The sequence below is a fragment of the Coregonus lavaretus genome (assembly GCF_964263955.1).
Source record: "Coregonus lavaretus genome assembly, contig: HAP1_SCAFFOLD_902, whole genome shotgun sequence".
Lineage (NCBI taxonomy): Eukaryota > Metazoa > Chordata > Actinopteri > Salmoniformes > Salmonidae > Coregonus > Coregonus lavaretus.
Window position 1 is genome coordinate 55,668 of NW_028161830.1, and position 22,202 is coordinate 77,869.

At 42.7% G+C, this 22,202-nt stretch overlaps 2 protein-coding genes across 2 annotated transcripts; both read right to left on the minus strand.

Moving 5' to 3' along the window:
* Positions 1–1,672: 1,672 nt before the first annotated feature.
* LOC311120025 (uncharacterized protein) lies at positions 1,673–6,526 on the minus strand (the record flags this gene model as incomplete). Its single annotated transcript, XM_084194659.1, has 4 exons — positions 1,673–1,833; positions 5,279–5,367; positions 5,471–5,791; positions 6,466–6,526. The coding sequence occupies 4 exons, from the start codon at positions 6,524–6,526 to the stop codon at positions 1,693–1,695; spliced, it is 612 nt and encodes a 203-aa protein (XP_084050785.1). The 3' UTR covers positions 1,673–1,692.
* Positions 6,527–20,188: 13,662 nt separating this feature from the next.
* Positions 20,189–21,772, minus strand: LOC311120028 (mitochondrial import receptor subunit TOM5 homolog). Its single transcript, XM_084194661.1, has 2 exons — positions 21,382–21,772; positions 20,189–20,583 (listed from the first exon to the last, which is right to left on the minus strand). Exons 1-2 carry the CDS (start codon positions 21,500–21,502, stop codon positions 20,549–20,551), a joined length of 156 nt encoding a protein of 51 aa, XP_084050787.1. The 5' UTR covers positions 21,503–21,772; the 3' UTR covers positions 20,189–20,548.
* Positions 21,773–22,202: the final 430 nt, after the last annotated feature.

Here is a 22,202-nt window from a genome sequence, read left to right on the forward strand (position 1 = left end):
CCCCAACTTTTTGCCCTCAGAACAGCCTCAATTTGTCAGGGCATGGACTCTACAAGGTGTCAAAAACATTCAACAGGGAAGCCGGCCCATGTTGACTCCAATGCTTCCCACAGTTATGTCAAGTTGGCTGGATGTCCTTTGGGTGGAGGACATTCTTGATACACACGGCAATCTGTTTAGCGTAAAATACCCAGCAGCGTTGCAGTTCTTGACACACTCAAACCAGTTTGCCTGGCCCCAACTTCCATATCCTGTTCAAAGACACTTAAATCTGTTGTCTTGCCGATTCACCCTCTGAATGGAACACATACACAATCCATGTGTCAATTATCTCAAGCCTTAAAAATCATTTTTTTAAACCTGTCTCCTCCCCTTCAGCTACACTGATTAAAGTGGATTTAACAAGTGACATCAATAACGCTTCATAGCTTTCACCCAGATTCAACTGGTCAGTCTATGTCTGGGAAAGAGCAGGTGTTCTTAATGTTTTGTATACTCAGTGTAGAATTAGCACTTGTCAACAATAACTTTAATGTCATTGATATAATACAATACAATATTCATTTACGTTACTTATTGATTGATTGATTTGTACAACACCATCTATTGTATATCAGACCTGCACAAAGTACTATACTTTCTCTTTAACCCACAGATCATAAGAGAATAACACATATCTCTATATACTACTAACATCATAACAATAATATACATCATAATCAATATCATAACATTTATAATCAATAACATCATTATCTCTATACTACTAACATCATAACAATAATCTACATCTTAATCAATATTATAACATTTATAATCAATAACATCATTATCTCTATACTACTAACATCATAACAATAATCTACATCCTAATCAATATCATAACATTTATAATCAATAACATCATTATCTCTATACTACTAACATCATAACAATAATCTACATCTTAATCAATATCATAACATTTATAATCAATAACATCATGAGGGGTAAACAACACAACAATCCCAAACAATAAACCAAAATTACTTGAGAAAAAGTTGATCCCTTGATTTAAGTATGAACAGATGATTATAATAATACATGGACTAATAATGGAAACACTTCAAGATAAAGAATCTAAGAGTAACACTAAATAAGATAAAGACATAAAGACAAAAGCTAAAAGCAGCTATACATTCTGGAACACAAAACAGACTTAATTGAGCTACTCTCTAAAAATAATTAAAACCCCACGTTACCCAAAACCCCACGTTACCAAAAACCCCATGTTACCCAAAACCCCACGTTACCAAAAACCCCATGTTACCCAAAACCCCATGTTACCCAAAACCCCATGTTACCCGTAACCCCATTCCCCATGTTACCCAAAACCCCATGTTACCCATAACCCCATGTTACCCGTAACCCCATTCCCCTTGTTACCCAATCCCCATGTTACCATAACCCCACGTAACCAAAACCCTATGTTACCCAAAACCCCATGTTACCCAAAACCCCATGTTACCCAAAACCCCATGTTACCCAAACCCCAAGTTACCCAAACCCCATGTTACCCAAAACCCCATGTTACCCAAAACCCCATGTTACCCAAAACCCCATGTTACCAAAACGCCATGTTCCCCTGGTAGCAAAAAACTAACTAAAAGGAATAATGGTGGATCAGCATTTAGGGTCAGCATCATTCTACTCCTACTCAGTCCCCTGGGCTGCTCTCTCCTCTCCCGGTCCAGCTTCAGCTCTGGAGCTCAGAGAGACCATCTCCATGGCATTGGCATCAACATAAAGATCCATGCTGCTCACCCTGTTCACTCTCTTCTGCCTCCTGGTGGTCTAGGGAGACACAGCACCAAGAGTCAGACATTTCAAATCAAATCAAATGTATTTGTCCCAGATTTGCAGGTGTTATCGAAGGTGCAGCGAAATGCTTGTATTTCTAGCTCCAACAGTGCAGTAATACCTAGCAACAAAATAAATAATCACATAATCCAGAAAAATACATTACATTAATAAATATCAGAATGAGCAGTATCAGAGTCTGGAATATAAATATATATCATGTAAATATGTGTTCCTAATGTTTGGTATACTCAGTGTATATATACATATAATGGTGTGTAAAGACAGTATAGACAGTATGTGGATAGAAAATGTGTGTACAGCAGTATTTATATAGGATGAGTCATGACTAGAATACAGTATATACAGTGCTTTCGGAAAGTACTAAGACCCCTTGACTTGTTCCACATCTTGTTACGTTACAGCCTTATTCTAAAATGGATTAAAAAAAATGTTTTTTTTTCTTCATCAATCTACACACAATACCCCATAATAACAAAGCAAAAACTGATTTTTAGACATTTAGCAAATGTATTAAAATAAGAAATGGAAATATCACATTTACATAAGTATTCAGACCCTTTACTCAGTACTTTGTTGAAGCACCTTTGGCAGCGATTACAGCCTTGACTCTTCTTGGGTATGACGCTACAAGCTTGGCACACCTGTATTTGGGGAGTTTCTCCCATTCTTCTCTGCAGATCCTCTCAAGCTCTGTCAGGTTGGATGTGGAGCATCACTGCATAGCTATTTTCAGGTCTCTCCAGAGATGTTAGATCCGGTTCAAGTCCAGGCTCTGGCTGGGCCACTCAAGGACATTCAGAGACTTTCATGAAGGATCTCTGTACTTTGCTCGGTTCATCATCTTTCTCTCAATCCTCACAAGTCTCCCAGTCCCTGCCACTGAAAAACCTCCCCACAACATGATACTGCCACCACCATGCTTCACCGTAGGGATGGTGCCAGGTTTCCTCCAGACGTGACGCTTGGCATTCAGGCCAAAGAGTTCAATCTTGGTTTCATCAGACCAGAGAATCTTGTTTCTCATGGTCTGAGGTCTTTAGGTGTCTTTTGGCAAACTCCAAACGGGCTGTCATGTGCCTTTTACTGAGGAGTGGCTTCCGTCTGGCCACTCTACCATAAAGGCCTGATTGGTGGAGTGCTGCAGAGTTGGTTGTCCTTCTGGAAGATACTCCCATCTCCGCAGAGGAACTCTGGAGCTCTGTCAGCGTGACCATCGGGTTCTTTGTCACCTCTGACCAAGGCCCTTCTCCCCCGATTGCTCAGTTTGGCCGGGCGACCAGCTCTAGGAAAAGTCTTGGTGGATCCAAACTTCTTGCATTTAAGAATGGAGGACACGGTGTTCTTGGGGACCTTCAATGCTGCAGAAATGTTTTGGTACCCTTCCCCAGATCTGTGCCTCGACACAATCATGTCTCGGAGCTCTACGACAATTCCTTCGACCTCATGGCTTGGTTTTTGCGCTGACATTCACTGTCAACTGTGGGACCTTATATAGACAGGTGTGTGCCTTTCCAAATTATGTCCAATAAATTGAATTTACCAGAGGTGGACTCCAATAAAGTTGTAGAAACATCTCAAGGATGATCAATGGAAACAGGATGCACCTGAGCTCAATTTCGAGTCTCATAGCAAAGGGTCTGAATACTTATTCTTTTTTTCCCCTTTTCAATACATTTGCGAACATTTCTAAAAACCTGTTTTCACTGTCATTATGTGGTATTGTGTGTAGATTGATGAGGAAAATAATAAAAAAGAATAAGAATAAGGCTGTACCGTAACAAAATGTGTACAAATTCAAGGGCTCTGAATACTTCCTGACTGCACTGTACATATACAGTGGGTAAAACAGGATGTAAACATTATTAAAGGGACCAGTGTTCCATGACTATGGACATAGGGAAGCAGTCTCTAAGGTGCAGGGTTGAGTACCGGGTGGTAGCCAGCTAGTAACAGTCACTAAAGTTCAGGGCAGGGTACTGGGCAGAGGCCGGCTAGTGGTGACTGTTTAAGAGTCTGATGGCCTGGAGATAGAAGCTGTCGCAGTCTCTCTGTCCCAGTTTTAATGCACCTACACTGTCTCCTCCTTCTAGATGGTAGTGGGGTGAACAGGCTGTGGCTCGGGTGGCTGAGGTCCTTGATGATCTTCCTGGCTTTCCTGTGACACCGGGTGCTGTAGATGTCCTGGAGGGCAGGCAGTGTGCCCCTGGTGATGTGTTGGGCTGATCGCGCCACCCTCTAGAGAGCCCTGAGGATGCATTCTGTGCAGTTGCATACCAGGCGGTGATACAGCTCGACAAGATGCTCTCAGTGGTGCATCTGTAGAAGTTGATGAGGATCTTAGGGGCCAAACCGAATTTCTTCAGCCTCCTGAGGTTGAAGAGGTGCTGTTGCGCCTTCTTCACCACACTGTCTTAGGGACCATTTCAGGTTGTCAGTGATGTGCACGCCAAGGAACTTGAAGCTTTTCACCCTCTCCACTGTGGCCCCGTTGATGTGGATGGGGGCGTGCTCCCTCTGCTGTCTCCTGAAGTCCACGATCAACTCCTTCATTTTGTTGACGTTGAGCGAGAGGTTATTTTCCTGGCACCACTCCGCCAGGGCTCTCACCTCCTCCCTGTAGGCTGTCTCGTTGTTGTTGTTAATCAGGCCTACCACTGTTGTGTCATCAGCAAACTTGATGATTCAGTTGGAGATGTGCGTGGCCACGCAGTCAAGGGTAAACAGAAGTACAGGAAGGGGCTGAGCACGCACCCCTATGGGCCCCCCGTGTTGAGGATCAGGGTGGCAGAGGTGTTGCTGCCTACCTTCACCACACGCGTCGGTGGCACTGTGTTATCCTCAATGCGGGAGAAGAAGGTGTTTATCTTGTCCGGGAGCGAGGCGTCGGTGTCCCATACGTGGCTAGCTTTCCCTTTATAATCTGGGATTGTCTGGAGTCCCTGCCACATACGTCTCGTTTCTGAGCCGTTGAATTGCTCATACTTTGTCCCTGTACTGTCGTTGTGCCTGTTTGATACACATCCATGTTCACAGTCACCTTGCCACTGGTGTCTCTCTCTCTCTGTCTCTCTCTCGGTCTCTCTCTCTCCCTCTCTCGTTCTCTCCTCCCCTCGTTCTCTCCCCCTCTCGTTCTCTCCCCCTCTCGTTCTCTCCCCCTCTCGTTCTCTCCCCCTCTCGTTCTCTCCCCCTCGTTCTCTCCCTCTCGTTCTCTCCCTCTCGTTTTCTCCCTCGTTCTCGTTCTCTCATAATCAGTACATTACTGAAGAACAAACCCAAGATAGTGCAACACAAGTCAAAGATACACATCTGGTTAATCACACACCTTAAAAACAGATATAGACCAATGTAGAATCTGAACCCTGCTCAAAGACACAAACATTTAAATGACTTGTAACGTCTGAGTAAATGTCTTTACCTTGTAGTACAGGTAGATGGTGGTGATGGCTGTCAGTAGGATCAGCAGCACTACAATGTGTCTGATGATGAAGGCTGGCAGAGGAGAGGCTGCAAACAGAAACACCTTTGATGAGGGGACTGGTCATCATCACATAGATCTGTGGGAAATCTGTCAATGACAAAGTTAGAAGTCTGGTTCATGTTCAGTTACCTGTGACGGTGAGGGAGAGGAGCTCACTCTCAGAGAAGAAGTTATGAGAGAAAACATAATTGTCATAAACACAGCTGTAGTTCCCTTGGTGGGAGTCATCTGCAGCAGGGAAGAGGAAGGCAGCAGAGTGATTGACAGCTGGCTGGGTCTGGGTTCTGTTGGAGCCGGTGAACGTGAGGAGGAAGGAGCCTCCTGGGTACTGTGGCTGAGTGGAACAGGTGATGGTGAAGTTGTAGCCCCTAAAAACTTCAGGCCCCTGGTGGCCCCTGGAGACCCCTCCCATTGAGTCAGTCAGGAAGATATCAGGCTGGACCAGGAAATCTGTAACAATAAAAGAGAACAAGAAAAACCTCTTCAACTAGTTTCCTATAGATATGACAATAACATCAGCATGTAACAGTGCTAGCCACCCTCCCTCACAGGGCAACATGAGTAGTGGGCCTACAGTCACTGAGACAACATATGTTGATATCAGGCTGAAGCAGGACATCTGGAACAAGAGGAGAGAAAAAGAAAACGTAGCTCCTCAACTACTTTCCTCATTTAGATATGACAATAACATGACATGTGACAGTGGTAGTGAGTAGAGACGTTCACTGAGATAACACTCAAATACAAAAGCATTCTGGGATATTTAAGTTGTATTTGATTACTGACTACTGCAGCTATAGCCTCCTTGTTCACTTCACTTCATAGAAAATAAACAGCTGGACATCCATCAGGCAGCTTCACTTCAGTAACATCTGAACTACAATGATCTGCCCATGCACATCTCCCATAAACCAATATGACAAACACAAATATAATGTTTAAATACATCTAACATCTCTCACTCTCTTTAAATGAAATGAAAAACACATAAAACATGATACATGCAAATCTAGTATAATGTACAAATTAAATCTCTCAATATTACCAGTCTCTTACCTGAACAGATCACATGAAGAGAATATCTACCATTACAGTGAGTAGGTCCTACTCGCATCATGCCACACTTTCTAATTGTAGACTCATCTCCACTGCATCTACTCCATAGTGAGACTCCTCTTCTTCCATCTTCAACCAGAGGTCCTCTAGATTCAGCTACAACATTCCCACAGCCCAGCTCTCTACACACAACCTTAGTCTCTCTCATGCTCCACCACCCAGTACATAGAACTAACCACTCTCCTACCAAAAATACTTCCACTGTCCCAGAGCAGGAACTGGTCCCATTCACCAGTCTGACTGAGGGTTCAGCTGTAAACAGCAGAGAGAAAACACAGTGGTGAGGACAGATTATGACAGGGCTTCTGTTATTCTAACAGCAGTAATGCTTTGTGGTTGACAAGTATTAGTAGTTCCATAAAACAGTACTTGTTATTGGGTTTTAGAATGGTGTGTACGGACACATGAATTTCTCCATGTGGGACAATAAAGTTGACTAATATTGAACTGCTATAATCACTGGAGATTTATACTCTACCTACCTGGTGGACTGATGCTTTGAGCCTGGAGATCTGAAGAGAGAGAGAGAGAGAGAGAGAGAGAGAGAGAGAGAGAGAGAGAGAGAGAGAGAGAGAGGAGAGAGAGAGAGAGAGAGAGAGAGAGAGAGAGAGAGAGAGAGAGAGAGAGAGAGAGAGAGAGAGAGAGAGAGAGAGAGAGAGAAAGAAACAAAGGAGAAAGAGAGGAGTCAGAGGATGAGAGAGATAGAGAGAGAGAGAGAGAAGAGAGAGAGAGAGAGAGAGAGAGAGAGAGAGAGAGAGAGAGAGAGAGAGAGAGAGAGAGAGAGAAAGAGAGGAGAGAGAGAGAGAGACAGAGAGAGAGAGAGAGAGAGAGAGAGAGAGAGAGAGAGAGAGAGAGAGAGAGAGAGAGAGAGAGAGAGAGAGAGAGAGAGAGGAGAGATGAGAGAGAGAGAGAGAGAGAGAGAGAGAAGAGAGAGAGAGAGAGAGAGAGAGAGAGAGAGAGTGAGAAAGAAACAAAGGAGAAAGAGAGGAGTCAGAGGATGAGAGAGAGAGAGAAAGAGGCAGAGGTTAATGAACATCAACATGACCTTTCATGATGTGCTGGGGAAGATAGGCTAATTGTTGGTATGATGCAACAACACCCATGTGTACATACACTATAGATGGAAATGTGTAACACTCTTTCCAGATGAGTTTATATCTAATTTATTACATTTTTTTGTCTGTTGTTTCAGAGGTCAGGGTCAAGCTGAGTGGAAGAATAGAAAAGGTTACTGGTTATGATAACATCACTGGTGAGAATTCAGTGATGAAAAGATATTCAGCTGACTGCATGTTAATCTGTCAGCCCTATCTCTTTTGAAATCTCCCTCTCTCTCCCCTCTCCCCTTCTCTCTCCCTCTCTATCTCCCTCTCTCTCCTCTCCCTTCTCTCTCCCTCTCTATCTCCCTCCACTCCTCTGCCTCCTCCATCCTCTCTCCACCACTCTCTCCTCTGCCCTCCCCACCCCCTCCTCTCTGTCCTCTCTCTCTCTTCCTGACATATAGCATCAGGCCTGTTGAGCTTGACTCAGGTCACAGACCTCTAGCATCTACACCACCCATTCTCCTACACTAACATAAGACCAATATAATATATAATATATACTCTCATTCGTTTACACAGAGACAGATATAATCAATTGTTGACACACTGAATATACAACAGTCAGATGAATGACACCATCACAACTTAACTGACATTAGTGCCTGTCCCCAGATGGACAGTTATGCTATAGTAAAGTACATTTACAGGTGATCACATCGTTGTCCTGCTTTGAGACAGATTTTTACTGTCTGCTTCCAGTTGTATGTTCTTTTACTAGCCCTGTAAATGATCATATATCTTACAATATCAAAACATATCTCAGTAACAGTCACAAGTGTATATCAGTATAACAGCATCCTACCTGTGCTCCAGAACAGGATCATCAATATCACTGCAGGTATCATATCTGTCTCTAACTGGGTCTCCACTGAGCTATACAAGTCTACTGTCATGAAGAGTGGACTGAAGAGTGGAAAATACTGCTAGGCTATATGACTTCTATCTCATTAGTTCATTACTTGTCTGATGTGACAAACTTTTAAATAGATCAGTGGTTAAACCCACATACAGGAAACACTGCCATTAGAAAAACCCACCGCAAACTGCTGACAGAGCAGCAATGTTTCACATAGTGTGTCCTATAATATCACCTCTAACTTTCTACTGCTTGAGTTCACCTCTTATAGAATATTGGTTAATGTTCCAGCACCTAAATATAAACAGTACCAGCACCCAAAATGAGTACTGATGAGGTCTCATGTTAGAGCAGGAGAAGGGGGGATGTGGTGTAGAAGCTAGAGGTCTGTTACCCAAGTCAACTCAACAGGTGTGATGGAAAATTACAAATTAGACAGGGGTCAGGGTTGGAGTCAGGGTTGGAGTTCGGTAAGGGTCAGGTAGGGGTCAGGGTTGGGGTCAGGGTTGGGGTCAGAGTTGGAGTCAGTTCAGCTTACAGCTGTGTCTGTAAACGACGACCCTATATGGAAGTAAATTACTTCAAACTACATTCAAGACTTGAGTTTATTCAAGTAAATCAAGAACAGGACAAAACAACATCAAGGTGTATCTGTTAGAAATCGTCAATGACATCAGATAAACTCACAAGTATCACAGTAGGCTAGAAATGAGCAATTGGTCGGCTACATAACTTAAAAGTCCATGGTGGTGACAATAACTTTTTCATAATGATCCCAACTGGATGTTTTTTTCTCAGATCAATCTCAGATCAATTAACAACAGAACGTCTGGTGCTAGAATGGAGAGGGGAGGAGATCAATTAACAACAGAACGTATGGTGCTAGAATGGAGAGGGGGAGGAGATCAATTAACAACATATTTAGATGCACTTCACAACAAGATGGGCAGTTACAGTACACTCCACCTTAAAGTAAAATCCTAATTGTATATGTACCTACCTATATACACACACACACATGGTTTGACAGAAAAAGCTGGCTACAAATACTATATTCCCCACTGTCTCCACTGATGGCCTCTAACAGCAGAAACTAATAAGTGGGATATTTAAACAGTTAGCACTGAAACACAGTAGGCTGGGTAGGTTGATAGTTGACTATGTATTGGACGTTGTTTCAATGCTGCCGTCTTCTAACGTATTTGAATACCACATGTAGAAATACAGTATAACTGACAGTGACACTGTGTAATGATACAATGACACTCAAACGAATGATCTGCTGCTGCTGTGCAACATTGTACCACCACTAACATGTTTGCAGGCAGAGGAACAGTGTTAGGATGAACTGACTGGAGGAAACAGCACCTACAGGTAGCAGAGGAACAGTGTTAGGATGAACTGACTGGAGGAAACAGCACCTACAGGTAGCAGAGGAACAGTGTTAGGATGAACTGACTGGAGGAAACAGCACCTACAGGTAGCAGAGGAACAGTGTTAGGATGAACTGACTGGAGGAAACAGCACCTACAGGTAGCAGAGGAACAGTGTTAGGATGAACTGACTGGAGGAAACAACACCTACAGGTAGCAGAGGAACAGTGTTAGGATGAACTGACTGGAGGAAACCGCACCTACAGGTAGCAGAGGAACAGTGTTAGGATGAACTGACTGGAGGAAACAGCACCTACAGGTAGCAGAGGAACAGTGTTAGGATGAACTGACTGGAGGAAACAGCACCTACAGGTAGCAGAGGAACAGTGTTAGGATGAACTGACTGGAGGAAACAGCACCTACAGGTAGCAGAGGAACAGTGTTAGGAAGAACTGACTGGAGGAAACAGCACCTACAGGTAGCAGAGGAACAGTGTTAGGATGAACTGACTGGAGGAAACAGCACCTATAGGTAGCAGAGGAAGGAACAGTGTTAGGATGAACTGACTGGAGGAAACAGCACCTACAGGTAGCAGAGGAACAGTGTTAGGAAGAACTACACATTGCCATTTGGTTCATCATCAAGTTCTCTGCATGTAAAAATATAGCAAACATCACAATATCTCAATAATAAGATAAGATAATAAGATAACAGATCTAGTCAACTATAAAACCACATAAGAAATCAGCTATCATCCAGCTATAAGGCCCAGTAAAACAAGTTACTCACATAAGAATGCAATCAGAGCAACACACAGCCTGTCCATCTGGTGGTCTGATGGTCTGATGGTGACTGTCAGAGAGTAGCTGGGTCATTGAATAACAAGGTCTTTGCTGCGTATTTCCGTGTTCATGACTAGATGTACTTTACCATGAAAGGACATACGAGCAGCGATTGGTTCGATCAAGTGGAAAGTTTTCAGCTTGTGGTCCTTTTCTCTGAAACCCATGTTGTGACATGAAGAGGAGGGTCTAGCATCGAGGTAAACAGGTTTCACACCAACGTGACGTCACTGGAAAATATTCAGCTTTAAGTTGGTCACTGTAGACAGCAACACCAAACTAGCAGCACTAGTACAAACAGGTTTCACACCAACATTCTGGTGTCTATTTTGACCCCCTAAGAAAAGACTGTTGAGACAGAGGCCTATCCTGAGACAGAGGCCTATCCTGAGACAGAGGCCTATCTTGAGACAGAGGCCTATCTTGAGACAGAGACCTATCTTGAGACAGAGACCTGTCCTGAGACAGAGACCTATCCTGAGACAGAGACCTATCCTGAGACAGAGACCTATCTTGAGACAGAGACCTATCTTGAGACAGAGACCTATCCTGAGACAGAGACCTATCCTGAGACAGAGACCTATCTTGAGACAGAGACCTATCTTGAGACAGAGACCTAAGGTTGGCCTCTATAACTGCAACCTGCCAGTATTAATGTTTGATTTATCAAATGATAAACATCCAGTAATCATAACATTTAAATTCTCACCATGATCTGTATGAGCTAATTGAGGCATCCCAAAACTATTGTTTATCCACCAAACATCTAGGCCTCACCAACACCATGACTTGAAGGCAGCCAGGAACTTCAGTAAGAAACTGCAATAACCATGATGCTCTAGAGGCTGTCATGGTATGTCCAAGCCAATTGTAGTTAAAGAGCTAAACCAATTGTAGTTCTTTATCTTTGTGGATGTATTTCTGTATCTACCAATCTCTTTTTATTCAGGATTAGTGGGAAAAACAAATAGGACATAGACAGAGATATGATGCACTCAGTGTGAAACATGTGAGCTCATCATCAGGAGAATAGCAGCACCATGGCAACAGCAACAGGAAGTCAGTGTGAGTTTCCTGTGTACTGAGTGTGTATTTTCAGCTAATCAGTGACTAGCTCTTATATGAGTACTGTAATGCCAACATCATAATATCAGACTTATCAACATTAGTAGTGGTCAATGTATGTATATGTTTACATTAGTTTACATTTGTGCATATATATATATATATATATATATATATATATATATATATATATATATATATATATATATATATACAGTGGGGAGAACAAGTATTTGATACACTGCAGATTTTGCAGGTTTTCCTAATTACAAAGCATGTAGAGGTCTGTAATGTTTATCATAGGTACACTTCAACTGTGAGAGACAGAATCTAAAACAAAAATCCAGAAAATCACATTGTATGATTTTTAAGTAATTAATTTGCATTTTATTGCATGACATAAGTATTTGATCACCTACCAACCAGTAAGAATTCCGGCTCTCACAGACCTGTTAGTTTTTCATTAAGAAGCCCTCCTGTTCTCCACTCATTACCTGTATTAACTGCACCTGTTTGAACTCGTTACCTGTATAAAAGACACCTGTCCACATACTCAATCAAACAGACTCCAACCTCTCCACAATGGCCAAGACCAGAGAGCTGTGTAAGGACATCAGGGATAAAATTGTAGACCTGCACAAGGCTGGGATGGGCTACAGGACAATAGGCAAGCAGCTTGGTGAGAAGGCAACAACTGTTGGCTCAATTATTAGAAAATGGAAGAAGTTCAAGATGACGGTCAATCACCCTCAGTCTGGGGCTCCATGCAAGGTCTCACCTCGTGGGGCATCAATGATCATGAGGAAGGTGAGGGATCAGCCCAGAACTACATGGCAGGACCTGGTCAATGACCTGAAGAGAGCTGGGTCCACAGTCTCAAAGAAAACCATTAGTAACACACTACGCCGTCATGGATTAAAATCCTGCAGCACACGCAAGGTCCCCCTGCTCAAGCCAGCGCATGTCCAGGCCCGTCTGATGTTTGCCAATGACCATCTGGATGATCCAGAGGAGGAATGGGAGAAGGTCATGTGGTCTGATGAGACAAAAGTAGAGCTTTTTGGTCTAAACTCCACTCACCGTGTTTGGAGGAAGAAGAAGGATGAGTACAACCCCAAGAACACCATCCCAACCGTGAAGCATAGAGGTGGAAACATCATTCTTTGGGGATGCTTTTCTGCAAAGGGGACAGGACGACTGCACCGTATTGAGGGGAGGATGGATGGGGCCATGTATCGCGAGATCTTGGCCAACAACCTCCTTCCCTCAGTAAGAGCATTGAAGATGGGTGGTGGCTGGGTCTTCCAGCATGACAATGACCCAAAACACACAGCCAGGGCAACAAAGGAGTGGCTCCGTAAGAAGCATCTCAAGGTCCTGGAGTGGCCTAGCCAGTCTCCAGACCTGAACCCAATAGAAAATCTTTGGAGGAAGCTGAAAGTCCGTATTGCCCAGCGACAGCCCCGAAACCTGAAGGATCTGGAGAAGGTCTGTATGGAGGAGTGGGCCAAAATCCCTGCTGCAGTGTGTGCAAACCTGGTCAAGACCTACAGGAAACGTATGATCTCTGTAATTGCAAACAAAGGTTTCTGTACCAAATATTAAGTACTGCTTTTCTGATGTATCAAATACTTATGTCATGCAATAAAATGCAAATTAATTACTTTAAAATCATACAATGTGATTTTCTGGATTTTTGTTTTAGATTCCGTCTCTCACAGTTGAAGTGTACCTATGATACAAATTACAGACCTCTACATGCTTTGTAAGTAGGAAAACCTGCAAAATCGGCAGTGTATCAAATACTTGTTCTCCCCACTGTATATATATATATATATATTAGGGGTGTAACGATCCATCTACTACATCGATGTATCGATTTATATTCATATGATTCAACTACATCGATCTGTGCTCGGCGAGTTGGCCTTTTGGACAACATATATCGATCTAACATCGTTTTAAAATGTAATAAATCGATTGTATCGATACTAGGAAATAACCCATTGGATTTAAGCACGTCAGACTTTATATGCAGGGGTGCACATAACTGGTACGCAGATACGCAAGCGCGACAAAAATCAGGAATGCGTAATGCCACTTGTGTTACTACGCGCCTTTGCGTACTTGACCGATCTTCTCATCTAACCTTACACATGACATGTTGCTTGTCAACTACTGTCAGGGATGTCCAAAAAGCAACAGACATTAAGAAGCTTCTTTTGCGTTTCGCCACCTACAAAGAAACGCCAACTGGAGCCAGAGCCGAAGAAAATACTTTTTTCGGAAAAGTGGCTTGAAGCTAACGATGAGCGCACTGAAATGTGGTGCAAGATTTGCCGCTCAAATCCACATCTAGCAGACAAAACAGGTGCATTTTATAAAGGCTCAAAGAATTTCAACCATCCTTTATTTGACAAACATGAAAAGAGCAAGGAGCACACGAATGTGGCGCAAGCCATTGCTAAAAGATAGCCGAGAATAAATGTCCAGTCGCAAAGCTGAATGAAGAACAGCGGCAAGCTCTGTTTAATATTTTTCTCTTTCCATAAAGCTAAACACGCACGTCCCATGTCTTCCTATTCTGAGGATGTTCATTTACTGAATGCTTTTTGATGGATCTGAGGACATCACAAAAACTGAGCAGGAAATAGTTTACATTGTGTCTGTGTCCAGCAACGGAGAGTTTACTTCGGACTTTATTGGACTGATTGAATTGGGTGCTGACCGAACCGCACAGGCCATAACAGACGGACTTGTGAGACTTTTGGTAAGTTTCATAATACCAGATGGTCTGCATGGAGTCATGAAACACTGTTAAAAATATCAAGACTATTGCCAGCCATTAAAATGCAACTGGTTACCAGGTATTTATTTCAGTCACACTGGTTGAATTTTTGGCTAAAAGGTTACTGAATCGATTTCAAGTCACTGAATCGTTTCGGATCGTATCGTTCTAAATGAACCAATATCGTCCTTGAATCGTATCGACAACCACGAATCGTGATACAAATCGAATCGTTGTTAAAACGAATCGTTACACCCCTAATATATATATATATATATATATATATATATATATATGTGTGTGGGTATATGGGAGTGTGTCCATATGATTGTATATCCTGTATAGTTCTATGTGTGTGGTTGCTGGGTCTTTCAGTAACAGGGTCAGAGTAGCTGGGTCTTTCAGTAACAGGGTCAGAGTAGCTGGGTCTGTCAGTAACAGGGTCAGAGTAGCTGGGTCTTTCAGTAACAGGGTCAGAGTAGCTGGGTCTTTCAGTAACAGGGTCAGAGTAGCTGGGTCTTTCAGTAACAGGGTCAGAGTAGCTGGGTCTGTCAGTAACAGGGTCAGAGTAGCTGGGTCTTTCAGTAACAGGGTCAGAGTAGCTGGGTCTGTCAGTAACAGGGTCAGAGTAGCTGGGTCTGTCAGTAACAGGGTCAGAGTAGGTGGGTCTTTCAGTATCAGGGTCAGAGTAGCTGGGTCTTTCAGTAACAGGGTCAGAGTAGCTGGGTTTGTCAGTAACAGGGTCAGAGTAGCTGGGTCTCTGATGCAGATATCAGTTAGTATGACAGGTACACACAACCATAAAGGATACAAGCACAACTACTGCCCTGCACTCTCAAGTTAACAGTTCACACCTCTTGACTTGAACTAGTCCATCTCAAGGTCTGATGGGTAATGTTAGACTCCAGATGTGGAACACATCCAGACTGAGATGGACCCACACCACATGAGGAAGTCATACCTCATGACTTGAGTCTTAGAGGTGTTGATACAGCTGAATGACTTTGTTGTTTCAGTCAAAGTAACATCATAAAGTAACATCATAAAGTATCTATCTGGTATCTGGTCCCTCATACAGCCTCTTAATACTACACTTGATACCATGCATACCTGGAGAAATATTACATATTATTAGATAATAATAGAGTCACATAGTATTTTGCACACACACACACACACACACACACACACACACACACACACACACACACACACACACACACACACACACACACACACACACACACACACACACACACACACACACACACACACTCACATATGTGCAGTGCCACAGTGGCTGGCACGCCTGCTCATACATACACACACACACACACACACACACACACACACACACACAGAGACACACACACGTGCAAGGCCACAGTGGCTGGCGAAGTAGTTGACACTTCACGTGTCAAGTAGATGGAAACATTATGGTTTCTACAGACCTGAAAACTACCCCTCAGACCTGAAGCATAGGCCCCATTAACCCATCAGACCTCCCCTCAGACCTGAAGCATAGGCCCCATTAACCCATCAGACCTCCCCTCAGACCTGAAGCATAGGCCCCATTAACCCATCAGACCTCCCCTCAGACCTGAAGCATAGGCCCCATTAACCCATCAGACCTCCCCTCAGACCTGAAGCATAGGCCCCATTAACCCATCAGACCTCCCCTCAGACATGAAGCATAGGCCCCATTAACCCATCAGACCTCAGGCCCGCTTAACACACAAAAAGGACTAGGCATGCATATGCAATCATATGCACACACACTCACATAACCACACATACTGAGAATACACACTCAGTACACAGGAAACCCACACTGACTTTATTTTGCTGTTGCCATGGTGCTGCTATCCTCCTGATGATGAGCTCACACATGTTCTCACTGAGTGCATCATATCTCTGTCTATGGCCTATTTGTTTTCCCATCCACCAAGATAAAGAACTACAAATGGTTCGTCTGTTTAACTACAATTGGCTTGGATGTACCATCACATCCTCTAAAGAGCATTAGGGTTATTGTAGTTTCTGGTTGTAGTTTCTGGCTGCCTTCAAGTCTGGCTTCCAACTGTAGATGAAAGTGGGTGCGTGAAGTCTAGGGAGGTGCATCTGCCACAGTCGAAAGTTGGACTCTGTAGTGGTTTTCCAACAGCAAGACTCAGTCAGATCAACATGACAGTGTCAACATAGCTGCTATTGTTTACACAAGTTGTTCTGTATAAATGTCGAAATGAACTTGACTATACCCCCATATCACACACTCACAAACTGAAAACATATCGTTAGTAATATTAATTGGTTAGAGAGAGGTCTCAAATATCACTTTCATTTGCATCCCCTGTAGCTTTAGAATCATGGCAAGGTGGTCCTGTTTCCGTCACGTTTTTCACCACGTTCGAGTAGGTCAAACAAAAACACCCCAATGATTGGTTGACAAAAAGTGCCTCCCACAATGCAGGTGATGGTTGCATGGTACAGCTGGTGAGAAGCAACTGCAGCGACTTGAAGGCGACTTCATCAAAAACTGCATGACCTTTGATCGCATGGTTTTTGTCAAGTTCACACAGTCGGCGGGTAGTCGCAAGTCGGACAATTTTTATAACCAAAATGCAACACACTTTGAAAGGTGGTGACCAACGATGGTCACCAACTTGACAAAGTGAACTGCGAGATGTTTGGTGGATAAATACTACATTTTGGGATGCTTGAAATAGTTCATACAGATCGTTATGATTACTGTATGTTCTTCATTTGATAAATCAAACATTAATACTGGCAGGCTACAGTTATAGAGGCCTACCTTAGGTCTCTGTCTCAGGATAGGCCTCTGTCTCAAGATAGGCCTCTGTCTCAAGAGTATTTTCCTTAAAGGGTCAAAAGTGACACCAGAATGAGTGTTTGGTTCTTCATGTTGTGTTTAATGATGTTGTAACAGGTTGACTTGACCAGGTGTTGCTATTTACATTGACCACCTCAAAGAAGCTGAATATTTTCCAGTGACGTCATGTTGGTGTGAAACCTGTTTACCTCGATGCTAGACCCTCCTCTTCATGTCACACAACATGGGTTTCCGAGAAAAGGACCACAAGCTGAAAACTTTCCACTCTATCGAACCAATCGCTGCACGTATGTCCTTTCATGGTAAAGTACATCTAGTCATGAACACGGATATACGCAGCAAAGACCTTGTTATTCAAAGACCCAGCAACTCTCTGACGGTCAACATCAGACCACAAGATGGGGTCCTCCATCAAGTCTGCCAGGAGTTTTCCCAAATGTGCCAAATTGGTTTTCAAGTACATAACTATATAGAACATACAAAAATGCTATGGTAATAAAACAATTACGTTTGCACACTCCCAGGAATGACATATATGATGGATCAATAGCTTCCCTACAGAAAAATATAGATACACTTTCCTACTCATTCATTACAGCTGCAGTGCTTGTTGTAGCACTGACTGTAAATAGGAAGAATGTGCATTTTATGGCTTATAAAAGTGTTGAATACAAATAGTTGACAGTGCTGAGTAAGAACCTAAACATGAACTCAGTCAACGAAGCAGCTCTTTGCTGTATTCGTTGACAGTCTCTCTAGTCATGGTTTTAAACGTTTTGAAATCTCAAACTATCAATTTTGCTGTATGTTTCTTTTAAGCCTGTTACAAACACGGTAATCTGAGCCATCCGATTGTAAAATAAGAATTTGTTCTTAATTAACTGACTTGCCTTGTTAAATAAAGGTTAAATATGAAATGTAAAAAACTGATTATGGTAAGAGACCCTGCATAAACAGGACTGATAATGAGATGTATAGGGCAGTAGAAGGCAATGTTGTTCAGCATGTCTATGACTGTAAGATAAAGACAGTTGATGTTTCTCTGATTCTGTCTGAAGCTGTATGGAGGATTCACTGTTCCACAACATAGGAGCTGACGAATGACACACACACACACACACACACACACACACACACACACACACACACACACAAACACACACACACACACACACACACACACACACACATACACACACACATACACACACACACACACACACACACACACACACACACACACACACACACACACACACACACACCATACACCACACACACAATACACCACACACACACACACAAACCACACACACACACACATCACACATCACACATCACACACACACATAAACCACACACACCATACACCACACCATACACAACACACACACACCATACACCACACCATACACATCACACATCACACACACCATACACCACACACACACACAAACCACACACACACACCATACAACACACACACAAACCACACACACACACACACATATGCATGTATATTTTCTGCCAAAATATTTTTTTTTTGCCATTTGTTTAAGGTTGGTAGATGCATCATGTTATGGGTATGCTTGTCATCAGCCTAGGGAGTTTTTTTGATAAAAATAAATGGAATAGAGAACAGGCAAAATCCTAGAGGAAAACCTGGTTTAGTCTGCTATCCAACAGACACTGGTAGACACTGGGAGAGTTGATTAACTCTGCCAGGGAGGCAGTTTGTACATTCAGACACATTAAATAGTTCAAAATGGCAACCTACCCGGCACGCAGTTTATTGTGGGTTTTTACAGAAATGTTTGCCGATCCACTAGGAATGTCATGGAGATGGACCAGTGGATCGCGATCAACCGGTTGGTGAAAACTGCTCTAGACAATTGAGTGAAGTTCAATATCATGCTTCTCTCTGTGGGCTGATATGTCTGTACGGCAGTCTCGGGCTGCGAGCGCAGTTTAGAGGGAACGTTGACCATCACATCTTCATTTACATTAGTGCCTGTCCCCAGATGGACATTTATGCTACAGTAAAATACATTTACAGGTGATCACATCATTGTCCTGCTTTAAGACAGATTTTTACTGTCTGCTTCCAGTTGTATGTTATTTTACTAGCCCTGTAAATGATCATATATCTTACAATATCAAATCATATCTCAGTAACTGTCACAAGTGTATATTAGTATAACAGCATCCTACCTGTGCTCCAGAACAGGATCATCAATATCACTGCAGGTATCATATCTGTCTCTAACTGGACTCCACTGAGCTATACAAGTCTGCTGTCATGAAGAGTGGACTGAAGAGTGGAAAAATACTGCTAGGCTATATGACTTCTATCTCATTAGTTCCTTGTCTGATGTGACAAACTTTTAAATAGATCAGTGGTTAAACCCAGATACAGGAAACACTGCCATTTGAAAAACCCCACAGCAAACTGCTGACAGAGTAGCAATGTTTCACATAGTGTGTCCTATAATATCACCTCTAACTTTCTACTGCTTGAGTTCACCTCTTATAGAATATTGGTTAATGTTCCAGCTCCTAAATATAAACAGTACCAGCACCCAAAATGAGTACTGATGAGGTCTCATGTTAGAGCAGGAGAAGGGGGGATGTGGTGTAGAAGCTAGAGGTCTGTTACCCAAGTCAACTCAACAGGTGTGATGGAAAATTACAAATTAGACAGGGGTCAGGTAGGGGTCATAGTTGGAGTCCGGTAGGGGTCAGGTAGGGGACAGGTAGGGGTTGGGGTCAGGGTTGGAGTCAGGGTTGGAGTCAGGTCAGCTTACAGCTGTGTCTGTAAACGACGACCCTATATGGAAGTAAATTACTTCAAACTACATTCAAGACTTGAGTTTATTCAAGTAAAGTAAGAACAGGACAAAACAACATCAAGGTGTATCTGTTAGAAATCGTCAATGACATCAGATAAACTCACAAGTATCACAGTAGGCTAGAAATGAGCAATTGGTCGGCTACATAACTTAAAAGTCCATGGTGGTGACATTAACTTTTTCATAATGATCCCAACTGGATGTTTTTGTCTAGAAGCATCTACACCAGATTGTTGTTGTTGTTGTTGTCGTCATGGTTGTTCCTGTTGGGTAGCAACTTCACCAGCTTGTTGTTGTTGTTGTTCTGATGCATTCTGTGTGATGTTGGTCTTGTGGGGAGAGGGTGAGCGAAGACGGATTCTATTCATATGCTGTCCAGCTTCTGAAGAACGTATGGTGCTAGAATGGAGAGGGGAGGAGATCAATTAACAACAGAACGTCTGGTGCTAGAATGGAGAGGGGAGGAGATCAATTAACAACATATTTAGATGCACTTCACAACAAGATGGGCAGTTACAGTACATTCCACCTTAAAGTAAAATCCTAATTGTATATGTACCTACCTATATACACACACACATGGTTTGACAGAAAAAGCTGGCTACAAATAATATTTTCCCCACTGTCTCCACTGATGGCCTCTAACAGCAGAAAGTAATAAGTGGGATATTTAAACAGTTAGCACTGAAACACAGTAGGCTGGGTAGGTTGCTAGTTGACTATGCATTGGACGTTGTTTCAATGCTGCCGTCTTCTAACGTATTTGAATACCACATGTAGAAACACATTATAACTGACAGTGACACTGTGTAATGATACAATGACACTCAAACGAATGATCTGCTGCTGCTGTGCAACATTGTAACACCACTAACATGTTTGCAGGTAGCCATAGCGACGAAACAGGAAGCGTTTTCATTCTCTAATAATGCCTTCACTTCAGTCGGGACGGCTAGTTTTAACTGCAGCCAGGTTACACAGTATTACTGTAGGTGCTAGGCTGTTTCTGCTCTCCTGACAACTACTTACGGAATTGTCTTGCCAATGCAATGTTAAGTTTGCCAATAAAAATGGAATATGCTAAACCTGAGCCATGCATTTAGATCTAAATAGTGTGACTCAAACAGATCTGGGACCTGCCAGGCTACACAGTTGACATCATAGGGAAACCCGACTGGCTTCTGGTCCCATACTTACCGACTCGGAGCAGGGCGACGTAGAGGAGAAAGTTCCTGACCGAAGACACGACATCTTCCCTCATCTTCCTCTTCATCTCCTCCGGGTCCATCTTCGACCCGAGTCCCTCCATTTTCAGCATCTTTAGTTAATTAGCAGGCGGTGATGTGATCTGATTAGCGGCTGTCTGTTAATCAATAGCCTACTATGCTATGGTATTAGCTAGAGCCAGACAGTCAGAGTACACTACACCTTGAATGGCCACGAAGATGTGTGTCGGAAATGCACCTTGTAGTTCAGTTTGAGCTGACACGATGGACAGATATCGCGATTGAGGACAATGTCAGTATTTAGCTAGGTTATTGGCTGTTTTGATCACCAAAGGCACGATAATTTCACCAGCCTTTACTTGTGTTCTGCCAGCAGCACAAACGATGACATGACTTCGTATGGTAATGAACACTTTCAAAATAAAAGCCCACATTTCAAAACATTGCAACGTGGATAACTAATTCAAATGATATTTAATGTAATTCACTGGACACATTTATTGTGCCAACAATAAAATGCATTAAGTAATTTACGAAACACATAGCAAATATATATATATATATATATATATATATATATTACCAATAGTAAAACAAAAACAAAAATACAATGTTGATGCACGGGATACATATTGGCTTGTAGAGAGAAAGCTCTTCTACCTGTCTGAGCTAAATGGGTTGGGAAATACTCAGAAGGCGCTCTACTTCAAAACTAACCATATTTGGTTAGTAGAGCCCTGCTGAGTATTTCTCCCCCACCTTAGCGGAGACCGGTAGAAAAGCTTTCTCTCT

Coding starts and splice junctions, on each gene's coding strand:
- LOC311120028 (XM_084194661.1), bottom strand. CDS start 21,502: ATGCTGAAAATGGAGGGACTCGGGTCGAAGATGGACCCGGAGGAGATG. Junction 20,584..21,381: donor CGTCGCCCTGCTCCGAGTCG/GTAAGTATGGGA, acceptor TCTCCATTCTAG/CACCATACGTTCTTCAGAAG.